This window comes from Oncorhynchus clarkii, chromosome 1 (assembly GCF_045791955.1).
Source record: "Oncorhynchus clarkii lewisi isolate Uvic-CL-2024 chromosome 1, UVic_Ocla_1.0, whole genome shotgun sequence".
In the NCBI taxonomy this organism is placed as follows: Eukaryota; Metazoa; Chordata; class Actinopteri; order Salmoniformes; family Salmonidae; genus Oncorhynchus; species Oncorhynchus clarkii.
The window spans coordinates 49263561-49278164 of NC_092147.1; the positions used below are offsets into that span (position 1 = coordinate 49263561).

General features: G+C 41.2%; 1 protein-coding gene across 3 annotated transcripts; it reads left to right on the forward strand.

The window, feature by feature from the left end:
• The first annotated feature begins 2152 nt into the window (after positions 1-2152).
• Positions 2153-10100, forward strand: LOC139408355 (aurora kinase B-like). Of its 3 annotated transcripts, XM_071152132.1 has the most exons (9): positions 2153-2242; positions 2408-2446; positions 2698-2782; positions 2908-2956; positions 3083-3271; positions 3844-3982; positions 4260-4408; positions 6143-6317; positions 9383-10100. In XM_071152132.1, the coding sequence occupies exons 1-9, from the start codon at positions 2219-2221 to the stop codon at positions 9554-9556; spliced, it is 1023 nt and encodes a 340-aa protein (XP_071008233.1). In that variant the 5' UTR covers positions 2153-2218; the 3' UTR covers positions 9557-10100. The 3 variants fall into 3 exon arrangements, with proteins under 3 accessions (XP_071008233.1, XP_071008240.1, XP_071008251.1); XM_071152139.1 differs by lacking the exon at positions 2153-2242 and having other exon boundaries at positions 2409-2446; positions 3080-3271; positions 9383-9783; XM_071152150.1 differs by lacking the exon at positions 2153-2242 and having other exon boundaries at positions 2410-2446; positions 2731-2782; positions 3080-3271; positions 9383-9783.
• The last annotated feature ends 4504 nt before the right edge of the window (positions 10101-14604 follow it).

Sequence of the window (14604 nt, forward strand, 5' to 3'; positions counted from 1 at the left end):
ATTAAGTCTATGATTTGATAGAGCAGTCTGACTGAGCGGTGGTAGGCAGCAGCAGGCTCGTGAGCATTCATTCAAACAGCACTTCACTGCGTTTGCCAGCAGCTCTTCGCAATGCTTCAGGCATTGCGCTGTTTATGACTTCAAGCCTATCAACTCCCGAGATTAGGCTGGCAATACTAAAGTACCCATTAGAACTTCCAATAGTCAAAGGTGTATGAAATACAAATGGTATAGAGAGAAATAGTCCTATAATAACTACAACCTAAAACTTCTTACCTGGGAATATTGAAGACTCAAGTTAAAAGGAACCACCAGCTTTCATATGTTCTCATTTTCTGAGCAAGGAACTTAAATGTTAGCTTTTTTACATGGCACATATTGCACTTTTACTTTCTTCTCCAACACTTTGTTTTTGCATTATTTAAACCAAATTGAACATGTTTCATTATTTATTTGAGACTAAATTGATTTTATTGATGTATTATATTAAGTTAAAATCAAAGTGTACAATGTTCATTCAATATTGCTGTAATTGTCATTATTACAAATATTTATATAAAAATCAGCTGATTAATTGGTATCAGCTTTTTTTGGTCCTCCAATAATAATATCGGTATCGGCGTTGAAAAATCATAATCGGTCGACTTCTAATAGACACAGAACCCTGCAGGGGAGTGAAAGAGATACGAAACTAGTCAGACATACCACTATAAAGCAACTTGGGGAGTGGGAAATTACTGCTGAGTCCTTAGAAAACACTGGAAACATCGTCTCTGCTGCAAGTTTGTATAACTGTATATGCATGTGATTGGTCTCATGAGTAGAAGGTGTTGACATAGGCAGTTACATCACTAGGGGTTGACTGCAAGCACATTAAAGCAACTTGGACCCTTTCCTATTTTGCAGAACTTACTCGGAAACATGCATGCTATGTTCTCATTGTCAACTTCTGTCTGCAATTGCATTAATAAAGGTTTTTGAGTGATTTACTTAAAGATATTGTCTGATTGCTGATTTTACCAATAAGCAAATTATTGACAAGGAACAAGGAACCTACCCCAACATTTGCATGTTGGCTAATAGGATTGATGGTAGAGGGGGATTACTCACTCGCCGTCGGATCCTTACAAGGCACCCGAACTCCGTCCCCGATATCTCCATCTCTTCTTCATGTGAATGACGGGGATTTGGGCCTTGCGTCCGACTCGTTAAATAAAAAATCTTTGTCCAGTACGAGGTGAGTAATCGCTGCCCTGATATCCAGAAGCTCTTTTCGGTCATAAGAGACTGTGGCAGAAACATTACATACAAAGTAAGTTACAAATAACGTAAAAAAACACACACAATGGCACAATTGGTTAGGAGCCAGTAAAACGGCACCCATCTCTTCCGGCGCCATCATCAGGACTCATCATGGATATAACCTATTTTAGCATGAACATTGCCATTGAGGGCTTCCACCATTTTAAAGTCGTCAACTGGGTGGGGATTCCTATAAGTTGGGAGCAAGCAGTCAATGAAGAAGAAAATTTATTACTTTCAATGGTGCTGCCCATGCTGTCACAGGCGCGATAATGGCAAAGATTTGTCCCCTATACATCTCTTTCACAGGAGGTTGGTGGCACCTTAAGGGAGGACAGGTTTGTGGTAATAGCTGGAGAGGAATTTGTGGAATGGTATCAAATAATGGCTGGAACGGAGCTAATGGAATGGAACGCATTTGTTCAATGCCATTCCATTTACTCCGTTCCAGCCATTATAATGAGCCATCCTCCCCTCAGCGCCTCCACTGATCTTTATGCCCGTTGTACACACACATATCTGCTATTTTATTGTCTAGAAAGGTCCCACCTGATCTTGTTTCCTCCCGCCTGCATTCTATATTGAAGAACATGTATTTCCATTGTTAGAGCGGTCACTCGAATTTCTTGTCAACATAGTCTTTGAGAAAACGCAGTCCGATAGGAAGTAAAACGGAAGCGCGTCACCACTGAGCTTCTTCTTCTTCAGTGGGGTTCAACGACGGTTGGCATCCAATGTTAATGGTGCACTACTGCCACCAATTGGACGGGTTACTGCTGATCTGACCAATCGACAAGGAGTTATACATTTGGTAGCCAATCACACACGACAACACAGTGTCTTTAAAACATTGGCGGTCGAAGCAGACGACAGTGTAACGTTTGCTTTCAGAATTATCGTAATAACGTTTTGCTTTATGTCACATACATCAATGATGCAGGTATGAGTTTAATTGTTCATTTATCAAGGTTCTTCCCACATTGCTGTTGTCTCTAGCTAATAGCTAGCTATCCAGCGTTGTTTGAGAATGGCGTTGGATAGCTAAAATTAGCTCAATTGTGGAGCTAACTTGAAGTACTTGATAAACTATTAAATCTCTTTGCAGAATAAGGAGAATTGTGATCCTAAAGGGCTACACAGACCGGTAGGTTTTGCTACAAATATGTTTTTTCTATTTTTGCTTCCATCTGAAATTTGAGCGCGTTGTGTCTAACGTTAACGTAACTAGCAAATAATGTTGGCTAGTTAACGCTACTGTCCGTTTTAGCTGTCTAGCTAGTTAGCTACCATTTGAATGAATGTATTACATTCAAATGACAATTCAGAACGTTGTACCAGTACTGGGAAGTTGGAGGCAATTGGGTTTAATCTAGGATATTTTTTTCTATACGATAGATTGCAACTCCAATGGTTTCTTTGGGTCCTCAGCGAGTTCAGATGCCCTCTGCACCAGACGCTACAGACAAAAAAGCAATTACAGGTACATTTCTGTAGCTACTATGTTTGCCTGCGGTGTTTCTATAACTTTTCAGATGCCACATCACACCACCTCAATATAATACACCACCACTTCTGTTGCAAAATTCTGTATCCCTATATCCTTAGGTCCTGGGAGAGAGCTTGCCACGTCTTCATCCAGTGCAGCTCTAGCAAAGTAAATATTCTATCAAACAATACACCACCTGACACTAACTGTGTTTAGTCTAAAATACCAATTTTCTTATGTAAAATATTTGTACATTCAAGTTGTGGCTTAGCAACTTCTGTTTCTTTTAAGCAGGAAATTCACCATCAATGACTTTGACATTGGGCGGCCACTCGGAAAAGGCAAGTTTGGGAACGTTTACCTGGCCCGGGATAAGAAGCTGGACTTCATCGTGGCGCTGAAGGTGCTCTTCAAGTCTCAGATGGAGAAAGAGGGCGTGGAGCACCAGCTCAGGAGGGAGATTGAGATTCAGTCCCACCTTAGGTCAATAGTTTTGATTTAGACTTTTATTCAATTTTTAAAGGGGTGGTTTCTGAGTCACAGATTGAAACATAATACTGGAATGAAATGTATTTTCAATGGATATTTTGTGGAAAACCAGCCCTTTTGAATGTAGTAGTATGGGTTGATATTGCCTTACTATTGTGTTTCTGCAGGCAATGTTGTGGCATGTTGATTACCACCAACATTATGTCTGGAACAATACCAGTATTGTGATTCTCGTTAGTATTGTGGCAAGGAAACAACACAAGAAGGGGATTTCACTTCTTTGGGAAAACAGCCCTGATGTTGGAAACAAACATCATTATGTTGTCATCCAGAGTCAAATTTATTTTCCAAGCTACAGCACACTATTTTACATGTGTGGTCTGCTTTGTGTTTTCATTTTTGCCATGGAAGAAAAAAAGCGCGTCCAAGCCCTAACCAATATCATGCAATGTACTTAATTTGGTTCACTTTTGAAACTGACCATAAATTCCTTTAGTTCATTGTGTTAATTGTTCCGATTATGGGAAAACTGAGATTAAATCCTTGCTCTCTCCGCCCTCCTTTAGACACCCCAACATCCTGCACTTCTACAACTACTTTCATGACCGCACCAGGGTCTTCCTAATCCTGGAGTACGCGCCGCGGGGGGAGATGTACAAAGAGCTGCAGAAATGTGGTCGCTTTGATGACCAGCGCACTGCTACAGTAAGACAGGGATCAGTGTTGCGGGCTATTTATAATTCATCTATTCTTACTAATCCTTTGTTTTATTTCACTCTGTATTTGCCCAAGAACCCCTCCAATCATAACATTTTGTAACTGAAAGGTGTTTTTTGGTTTATAGATGCTAAAATAATTAACTTGATATGAATATTCCTACAGTGGACTAGTTTTCGCAGGTAGATTCATGAGGCTGACATGACTTTCTTAGCATTTTAAATCCATTGTAATAGTCAAATATGTGTCAAATGTTCTTTGTCAGTACATGGAGGAGTTGTCTGATGCGCTGCTGTACTGCCATGAGAGAAAGGTGATCCATCGGGACATCAAGCCTGAGAACCTGCTGCTGGGATTCCGGGGAGAGCTGAAGATAGCAGACTTTGGCTGGTCTGTCCACGCACCATCCCTAAGGTGAGGGAACCCTGAACAGAACCCTCTCCAGCCTAATATGTTTGCCTTCACAGCATTTACTTTTGGTACAATGTGTGTTTTATGTTGTAGGCAGATTGCTCAGAATTGCTAATCGACAAATCACCTTGTGTTCCAAATACCTACTCATTATGTGATCAAGCGACTAGTGATGTGATTCTTAGCCTCGTCTTGCTCAAACGGATCCCAGCAAAAAACTGAATGTGACCGCACTCAATATGGCTGTCCCCGACAAATCTTGGTCGACTGAAAGTCGTCTGTTCTTCCGACCAATTGATTTGCCACTTTTAAAATGTGTATTTTTCTATAGACAAACTATGTTTGTAATAAAAATCAACTAAACTAAGCAATAACAAAAAGTCCTCTCACTGTCAACTGTTTATTTTCAGCAAACTTAACGTGTAAATATTTCTATGAACAGATTCAACAACAGACAAACTGAACAAGTTCCACAGACATGCGACTAACATAAATGGAATAATGTGTCCCTGAACAAGGGGGGTCAAAATAAAAAATAAGTCAGTATCTGTTGTGGCCACCAGTTGCATTAAGTACTGCAGCGCATCTCCTCATGGACTGCACCAGATTTGCCAGTTCGTGCTGTGAGATGTTACCCCACTCTTCCTCCAAGGCACCTGCAAGTTCCCGGACATTTCTGTGGGGATTGTCTTCCCTGTAAAGCACAGCATTGAGATTGCCTGCAATGACGACAAGCTCAGTCCGATGATGCTGTGACACACCGCCCCAGACCATGACGGACCCTCCACCTCCAAATTGATCCTGCTCCAGAGTACAGGCATCTGTGTAACGCTCATTCCTTCCTTCGACGATAAACGCGAATCCGACACAACCACAACCATGACTTGACTTATCAGTGAAGAGCACTTTTTACCAGTCCTGTCTGGTCCAGCGACGGTGGGTTTGTGCCCATAGGTGACGTTGTTGCCGGTGATGTCTGGTGAGGACCTGCCTTACAACAGGCCTACAAGCCCTCAGTCCAGCCTCTCTCATCCTATTGTGGTGATCCCATCCTGATGGGGGGATTGTGCGTTCCTGATGTAACTAGGGCAGTTGCCTCGCAGGGTCTGCCACTGCGAGGACGATCAGCTGTCCTTCCTGTCTCCCTGTAGCACTGTCTTAGGCGTCTCATAGTACGGACATTTCAATGTATTTCCCTGGCCACATCTGCCGTCTTCATGCCTCCTTGCAGCATACCAAATGCACGTTCACGCAGATGAGCAGGGACCCTGGGCATCTTTCCTTTTGGTGTTTTTCAGATTCAGTAGAAAGGCCTCTTTATAGTGTCCTAAGTTTTCATAACTGTGACCTTAATTTCCTACTATCTGTTAGTGTCTTAACAACCTTTCCACAGATGCATGTTTATGGTTCATTGAACAAGCATGGGAAACGGTGTTTAAACCCTTTAAAATGAAGATCTGAAGTTATTTGAATTTAAGAATTGTTTGAAAGATGGGGTCCTGAAAAAGGGGCCCCCCCTATTTATTTTTTAATTTTTTGTTGAGTTTATATATTTGCTACTGCCCGATGACAAATCTTCCTCCACCAACATCAAATAATTAGGGCCAGCCTTTGTATTCAGTCATTAATTCACTGAGACATGTTTTTCCTTCCTCTTCATCTTGACAGTCTATTTTGTACATATGGGTCAGTCTATAAACCCTATCACTTATGTAATTTGTTGACTTGCCCCTCTAGGCGCCATACAATGTGTGGAACACTGGACTACCTGCCCCCAGAGATGATTGAGGGAAAGCCCCACGATGAGAAGGTGGACTTGTGGTGCATCGGGGTGCTCTGCTACGAGTGCCTAGTTGGCAACCCCCCCTTTGAAACCGCCAGCAACTCTGAAACGTACAAGCGCATCACAAAGGTTTGCATTTTTAGATGGTCGTTAACTTGTTGGCAGAGGCTGCGGATCGGACTTTTCCGGACCCCTCTTCCTAACAGCTAAAGATCCCGACGCTTCTGTGCATGTGCGAGATTCTCTACTTTGCACACAATCTCTGCTCTACTGTCAAGAACCTGCCATCACATTTCTCACTGTCAATCGTGAATGCTAATTTACGTTTTATGTGACTAGTCCATGCAGCATCTGCATACCAACCATTTGATCTTAATCAATTTCGTGGGGATATATATGCATTTAGATCTTGAGTTAGTGTTTTTGAAGTAGCCTACAGGGTTTTGACTGATGTGCAGCGAGCAGCCTGTTCTCTACAAGTAGAGCAGAGACTGCGTAAAGAATCATGCACAGAAGCTTCAGGGCCTTTAGTGGTCTAAATCACTATGACCATATATTTTTCATTAACAAAAAATATAGTTTTTACTGCTGTTTGACACTAGTGGACCAAAAATAGACATGGATGATATTAATCAATTAACTAAATGCAGTGGGTGAACAGAAATCTAAATCAAATCCATATTTAGTGTGACCACCCGTTGCCTTCAAAACAGCACAAATTCTTCTAGGTACACTCGCACAAATTCAGGGATTTTGTAGGCATACTGTCAGGCGTATGATTTAAACAATTATACCAAACCGTTGCTAATGATCATCAATTCAATATGTAGGTTGAAACACGATCATTAACAGAAACGGCTGTGTAGGAGGAATAAAACTGGTTGAGGAACAGCCAAACTCTGCTACACCACGACAAGACTGAGCCCAGCAACAAGACAAAAGGTAGTTATCAGCAAGGTCTCACCCGGGCAGAAATGAAGGCAGACGAGGCTTTCTAGATGTGATGTCCAAGCTCTTTTGAAGAAGCACAAAGGAAACAGGCAACGTTGAGGGCCGTAGACACAGTGGTCGGCCAAGGAAACTTACTGCAGCAGATGAGATGCTTACTTACCTTCGCAATCGGAAGATGTCCAGCAGTGCCATCAGCTCAGAATTGACAGAAAACCGTGGGACCCTGGTACACCCATCTACTGTCCAGAGAAGTCTGGTCAGAAGTGGCCTTCGTGGAAGACATGTGGCCAAAAAGCCATACCTCCAATGTGGAAACGAGGCCAATTGACTCAACTATGCACGAAAACACAGGCATGGGGATGCAGAAAAATGTCAACAGGTGCTCTTGCCTGATGAGTCCATTTGAAACCATTCAGCAAATAAACTGCCTTCTGCTACAGCCAAAGGGCTGGACAGCGGTACACAAATGAGTGTCTGCAGGTAACAGTGACTCATGGTGGAGGCTCTTTGCAAGTTTGGGGCTGCATTTCTGTTTACATACACCTTAGCCAAATACATTTAAACTCAGTTTTTCACAGTTCCTGACATTTTAATCCTAGTAAAACTCCCCTGTCCTAGGTCAGTTAGGATCACCACTTTATTTTAAGACAAATGTCAGAATAAGTGATTTTATTTCAGCTTTCTTATTTCTTAATCACATTCCCAGTGGGTCAGATGTTTTAAATGCACTCAATTAGTATTTAGTAGCATTGCCTTTAAATTGTTTCACTTGGGTCAAACGTTTCGAGTAGCCTTCCACAAGCTTCCCACAATAAGTTGGGTAAATTTTGGCCCATTCCTCCTGACAGAGCTGGTGTAACTTGAGTCAGTTTTGTAGACCTTGCTCGCAAACGCTTTTTCAGTTCTGCCCACAAATCGTCTATGGGATTGAGGTCAGGGCTTTGTGGTGGCCACTCCAATATCTTAAATTTGTTGTCCTTAAGCCATTTTGCCACAACTTTGGAAGTATGCTTGGTGTCATTGTCCATTTGGAAGACCCATTTGCGACCAAGCTTTGACTTCCTGACTGTCTCGACGTTGCTTCAAAATATCCACATAATTTTTGTGCCTCGTGATGCCATCTATTTTGAAGTGCACCAGTCCCTCCTGCAGCAAAGCACCCCCACCACATGATGCTGCCACCCCCCATGCTTCACAGTTGGGATGGTGTTCTTCAGCTTGCAAGCATCCCTCCATTTTCCTCCAAACATAACGATGGTCATTATGGCCAAACAATTCTATTTTTGTTTCATCAGACCAGAGGATATTTCACCAGAAAGTATGATCTTTGTCCCCATGTGCAGTTGCAAACCGTAGTCTGGCTTTTTTTATGGTGGTTTTGAAGCATTGGTTTCTTCCTTGCTGAGCGGCTTGGCTGATTTCTTTTGATTTTCCCATGATGTCAAGCAAAGATGCAGAGTTTGAAGGTAGGCCTTGAAATACATCCACAGGTACACCTCCAATTGACTCAAATTATGCCAATTAGCCTAACAGAAGCTTCTAAAGCCATGACAACATTTCTGGGTAATTCTCCAAGCTCTTTAAAGGCAGTCAACTTAGTGTATGTAATCTTCTGACCCACTGGAATTGTGGTACAGTGAATTATTAGAAGTGAAATAATGTCTGTAAACAATTGTTGGAAAAATGACTTGTCATGCACAAAGTAGATGTCCTAACCGTCTTTCCAAAACTATAGTTTCTTAACAAGAAATGTGTGGAATGGTTGAAAAACCTAATATTAATGATGCCAATTTAAAGTGTATGTAAACTTCCGACTTCAACTGTATGTATGAAAGATATTTGATGGTACAATGATTCCTACACTAGCAATTTAGCAACCACAAAATGACAGCAATTTCCACTAGGGGAAACAGCCACATAGTCAGAACAGCTTTCCCAGTTTGACAACCGATACCTTGAGAGAAATCAATAGCCGAATATCACCACCAGTTACAACACTGTAAGTTATACTATGAAACACCATCATTCCACTGTTAGTGCCAGAGATTGACATTTTCTGAAATTACAATGCAAAAATTCCACAACAAAAAATGTGTAGCACCTTTTTTAAGTATCTGCTATATAGAAAATGCTTTCATGCAACCTAGTTGTAATTTATTCAGAGAATGATTGATCAATTCATCCAGTAACCAATGCATAGGTATGAACATTGATTAAGGACATCTCCTCCCTCAATGTCTCAGGTGGACCTGCAGTTCCCCAAAGTGGTGTCCGACGGGGCTAGGGACCTGATCTCTAAGCTGCTCCGCCACAGCCCCTCCAAGCGGCTGCCGCTGCGGAATGTAATTGACCACCCATGGGTGAAAAACAACTCACGGCGGGTCCTACCTCCTGCCTTTCCTCTCAAGAAACCCTAACGTCAGTTGTTCCAGCCTGTTACAAACTGCAAAGAAACCCTAAAAGCACCAAAGAGACAAATCTATTCACGGTTCCAGTCTGCCTTCTACCTGAGTGGGGGACTATGGTGATATGTTTTGTTTCTTTTTTTTCCTTCTCCACTTAAGGGTTTCACACTTTTTTTTGTTACCTGGGCAATCTTCATCCACAGGGTTTAGAGTGGTCTTTTAACTTCTAATTTCTCTGATTTCTAAGATCTGAGAGGTGTGTGGGGGGGGGGAGAACCTGAACTAGATTACTGTCATTTTATATTTCAATTTACCCCAAGAACAGGTTAAGGCTGCTCTCTACTGGTAGAAATTAGGAAGGCCATTGAGAATAAGGATGATTGCTTTTATAATTCTTAAATGGATTTCAAGAAGAGGATGTCTGTCTACTAACTAAAGTCTTTTCAGTTTTTGTACAGCATGTGTATATAACGGCATCTACAAGCAAAGTTTATGTATCTGAAATTTCCTTGTGCAACTGTTTTGAAATAAAAATCATCCCAACTGTGAGGGAACCTTAAACTCTCCTGCCTGATGTTTGCACCACAAATAAATACCTTGAAGTCAGTGTTTGAGATGGTGCAAAAGTGTTGCAAGGATTAATTGAAGTTATGCAATTTTACCTGCCAAAATGCATATCTTACCACCTTGGAAAGGCTGGTCATGGATCACATCAACAGCATCCTCCCGGATACCCTAGACCCACTCCAACTCGCATACCGCTCCAACAGATCCAAAGATGAATCAATCAAACTGCCCTTTCCCACCTGGACAAAAGGAACACCTATGTGAGAACCTCCCTCTGCAACTGGGTCCTGGACTTCCTGACGGGACATATTACGTCAATTACCTCGACACCGGTGCCTCTTTTCGCACCAAGTACGTTCATCTCTAGGAGAAAGAACCCATCTCCTTCCTGAGCGGTATGACAGCTGCGTGGTCCCATGGTGTTTATACTTGCATACTATTGTTTGTTCAGATGAATGTGGGACATTCAGGCGTTTTGGAAATTGCTCCCAAGGATGAACCAGACTTGTGGAGGTCTACAATTATTTTTCTGATGGCTTGGCTGAGTTCTTTTGATTTTTTCCCATGATGTCAAGCAAAGATGCACAGAGTTTGAAGGTAGGCCTTAAAATACATCCACAGGTACACCAATTGACTCAAATTATGCCAATTAGCCTAACAGAAGCTTCTAATGCCATGACACCATTTCTGGGGAATTTTCCAAGCTGTTTAAAGGCAGTCAACTTAGTCTATGTAATCTTCTGACCCACTAAATATTACGTCAATTACCTCGACACCGGTGCCCCCTGTATATATAGCCCCGTTATTTTACTTAATTACTTCTATTTTTTACATATTTGGGGTATTTAACTGCATTGTTGGATAAGGGCTTGTAAATTAAGCATTTCACTGTAAGGTCTACTACACCTGTTGCATACGATTAGATTTTTTTAATAGTGAACGGGAGCATTACATTGCAGTTTTTCAAAGCACCCATACATATTGCGGACAAGTTTGTACCGGTGTGCAGATCAGTAGATTGACTGCAGTTTGTAGGAGGGTCGAGGAACCCCAGGATTTTGTGGGTCATGTTAGCAATAAACAATGAAGCGCAGCTCTGTCACTGCTTCCAATAAGCCTGTGGCCACTAATCGAGAAAACGCGAAAATTTCACCGAGCATCTGTGATTGGACTTGATTTCATGACTGACAGTGGCGAGGTGGCCAGTCCATCGCTGATCAAGAAGTATTTTAAGTTTTTCCCCAGTGTACTGTGCCGCCACCATGGGCTTCCTAAATGTATTATACACGCACTGAAAAAGTCCTCTCTCTCTCAGTTCCTCAGACATAGCGTGCACCACAACCAAATGCAGACCTTCAACCAGGCGTTACAAAAGGCCTGCTTTCTCCCACTTAAAATGAGGCTCAGGTAAATGTCAAGACAAGCCTGCGCTGGCTCCTTCCTCCAACACCAACGTCGTCAGGGGCTGGGGTAACGAAGGTGCAGGTGCTGGTTGTGATGTTACCCTCGTGCTTAGCCAACTAGCTATAATTATTCAGTGCGTCAGTACCACAACTTAAAGAAGCTAGCTGTCTGCAAAAGTGACCTTTTCTCTCCTCTGTGAGGGGGGAAAAAACTGTTTGACCCCGTCCTGGGATCCAATGAGCTTCCTAAATAAGGTAAGGAAGGCAATACCGAATGATTGCATGGCTAGGTGCCCAATCAGAATGCCTTTTGGGATTTGAACCACTACATTTTACATTATTACATCACCCTTTCTCCCCACTCTTCAGATCATGAGCACACACCGGCATATAGCCTTTGTCCCGGTCTGCGCTACTGGCAAGCCCATTGGCCACCAGGCATGGTAATTAATATACCAATTGTTATGTTTATGGTAAACAAAACTGGGGGTGGGCACAAATTATAGCTGGGGATCCATACCTGGCTTTGCCACCCCGTAGAGCCGAAAATCTCTCCCCTGCCAGAACCCCCCCTTCGCGTGAACGCGTACACGCACTCAATTCTTCATCATGCAGTTTCCGGTTTGGCTATTTGTTTCAAGTGTATTAGTCTATAAATACATCTCTTTGCCAAAATTCGTCATCTCTCCCATGTCCTATTCGACTAGTAGTTGTCCTGAAATGTTTATTGCTTGCCTACATTTTACTCCCTCTATGTTTAATATAACACACATACATTAGTTATTCATTTCGGTTGCCTATCCTGATGTGAAGTTTGTTCTATAGAAAGTATTTGACTCTGATGTGTACCACAGAAAGTATTTGACTCTGATGTGTGCCACAGAAAGCATTTGAATCTGGACACAAAATTAAGGATATTAGAAGGGGGGATTTTGGCAAAGCTATTTTCTTGCCTGACGAAATCCCCTCCTATCTGAAACATTTTGGTAGCTCATGTTGACCAGTAGTGTGTGCCACAGAAATGATTTGACTCTAGCCACAAAATGGAGTAAATTAGAATGGGGGGAGGGGATGATTTCGGCAAGGCTATTTTCTTGCCTGCTGAAATCCCCCCTTCTCTCTTCTCTTGGTACTGCTACAGAAAGCAAAAGTAGAGTATAAAGAAACATAAACACTAATTTTAGAAACATATTGTAATGTTTAAGATAATAAAGACAATACACAAATATTATCACACAGTAACATAAAAACATCACAGGAAGTTAAGTTAGTTAATAAACATTTAAATAGGGAATACACATTTTGATCTTTGCACAATAAGATATAAAATGACAAATCAAATATAAAAAGACAAATAACAAACAAATACTGGAAAGCTGCAACAGCTCGACTGAACATTTAGTCCACTTTTTATGGAAAGATTTCAGGTGATGCCGTCGCCTGGAACTCAAGCCTAACCTAGTCCTGACAGGCAGCGCAGACGTAATCCTCCAATTATGGGATGGTTTTCATACAGGACTGGTGGAACCATCGTGGGCAGAGTGGTCACAACCACTCTGAAATGTATGATGAAAAATGTTAAGATATTTTAAACATTGAATACATTTTCTTGAATTACAATTATTTCATTATCAGACAAAGCAGATAATACTACCTCTAGAAATATTACTGCTTATACAAATTCGTACTTGTAAAAATGTGCCTTTAGAAGTGAACAAGCAATTACCCAGTTAGTGTTTTCCTCATTATTGTCCACATCCCCACAGAAGTGGCACAGTTGGCTCAGGTCATCTAGCAAAACATAATGTCAAGTAGTCTATTCATCTTTACATGTATTTTTCAGAGCAAACAGGGAACAAGGGAATAGTATAGGTTTCTAGTAACACAATTATTTAAATACATGTGTTTTAGTGGCCATCTAGTCAGAAGTTGGATCAAAGATAACCTTGAAAGATCCATATAAATGTGTTTTTTTTATCTACAATTATATTAAATTAGAAATTGAACATACCAGTGTTTTGGAGGAGAGTGACTGTTATTTCTTTTTTCATGATGTTAACATCTTTGTTTGAAAAGACAATCGACTCCTCCTTCAGAACACATTCAGCAAACTGGGGAAAAATTTGATGGGCATTTCAGTCTTCCCCAACAAAATTATGTTACACTTAAGATTCTAATTTGCAAGTATACAACACAGCTATAATATGATTTGACAGTTCTGTTTTGCCTTTTAGTCAGTATACTTTCAGTAGGTTAATTATGCATTACTTATACTCTCATTCTTACTTTCAAGGCAAAGACCCCACAAGAAGTAACATCTTGTTTCCATGGGTGAGGAAGGGTACCACACACCCATCTGGAGATATTACCCCCCTTCTCTCTCTCAGGAATGATCTGAACATCTATGTTAATAAAAGTACAGCATTTAACACTTTATTGATTACAATATGCATGGAGAGATTAATAACAGTATAGCATTCCAAATACTTTATTGATTCCATTGTAAAAAATAATATTAAAAGCAGTTTTTACCTTGTCACCCCCTGGCATCCTTTTATCTTTCTGGCACTTTCCTCCATTGGGTCCAGGAACATAGCCCTCTTTTGGGATGGCAGCACAACCTTTCAAGTTTAGACAGACAGACACACACACATCACATACACATATTACATTCACACATATTACACACACAAATATACACATGTGGCACACACACATTTTACACACGTGTATGTGTTCACATGTATATTCCTTATTACAGTGGGGCAAAAAAGTATTTAGTCAGCCACCAATTGTGCAAGTTCCCCCACTTAAAAAGATGTGAGAGTCCTGTAATTTTCATCACAGGTACACTTCAACTATGACAGACAAAATGAGAGAGAAAAAATCCAGAAAATCACATTGTAGGATTTTTAATGAATTTATTTGCAAATTATGGTGGAAAATAAGTATTTGGTCACCTACAAACAAGCAAGATTTCTGGCTCTCACAGAACTGTAACCTCTTCTTTAAGAGACTCCTCTGTCCTCCACTTGTTACCTGTATTAATGGCACCTGTTTGAACTTGTTATCAGTATAAAAGACACCTGT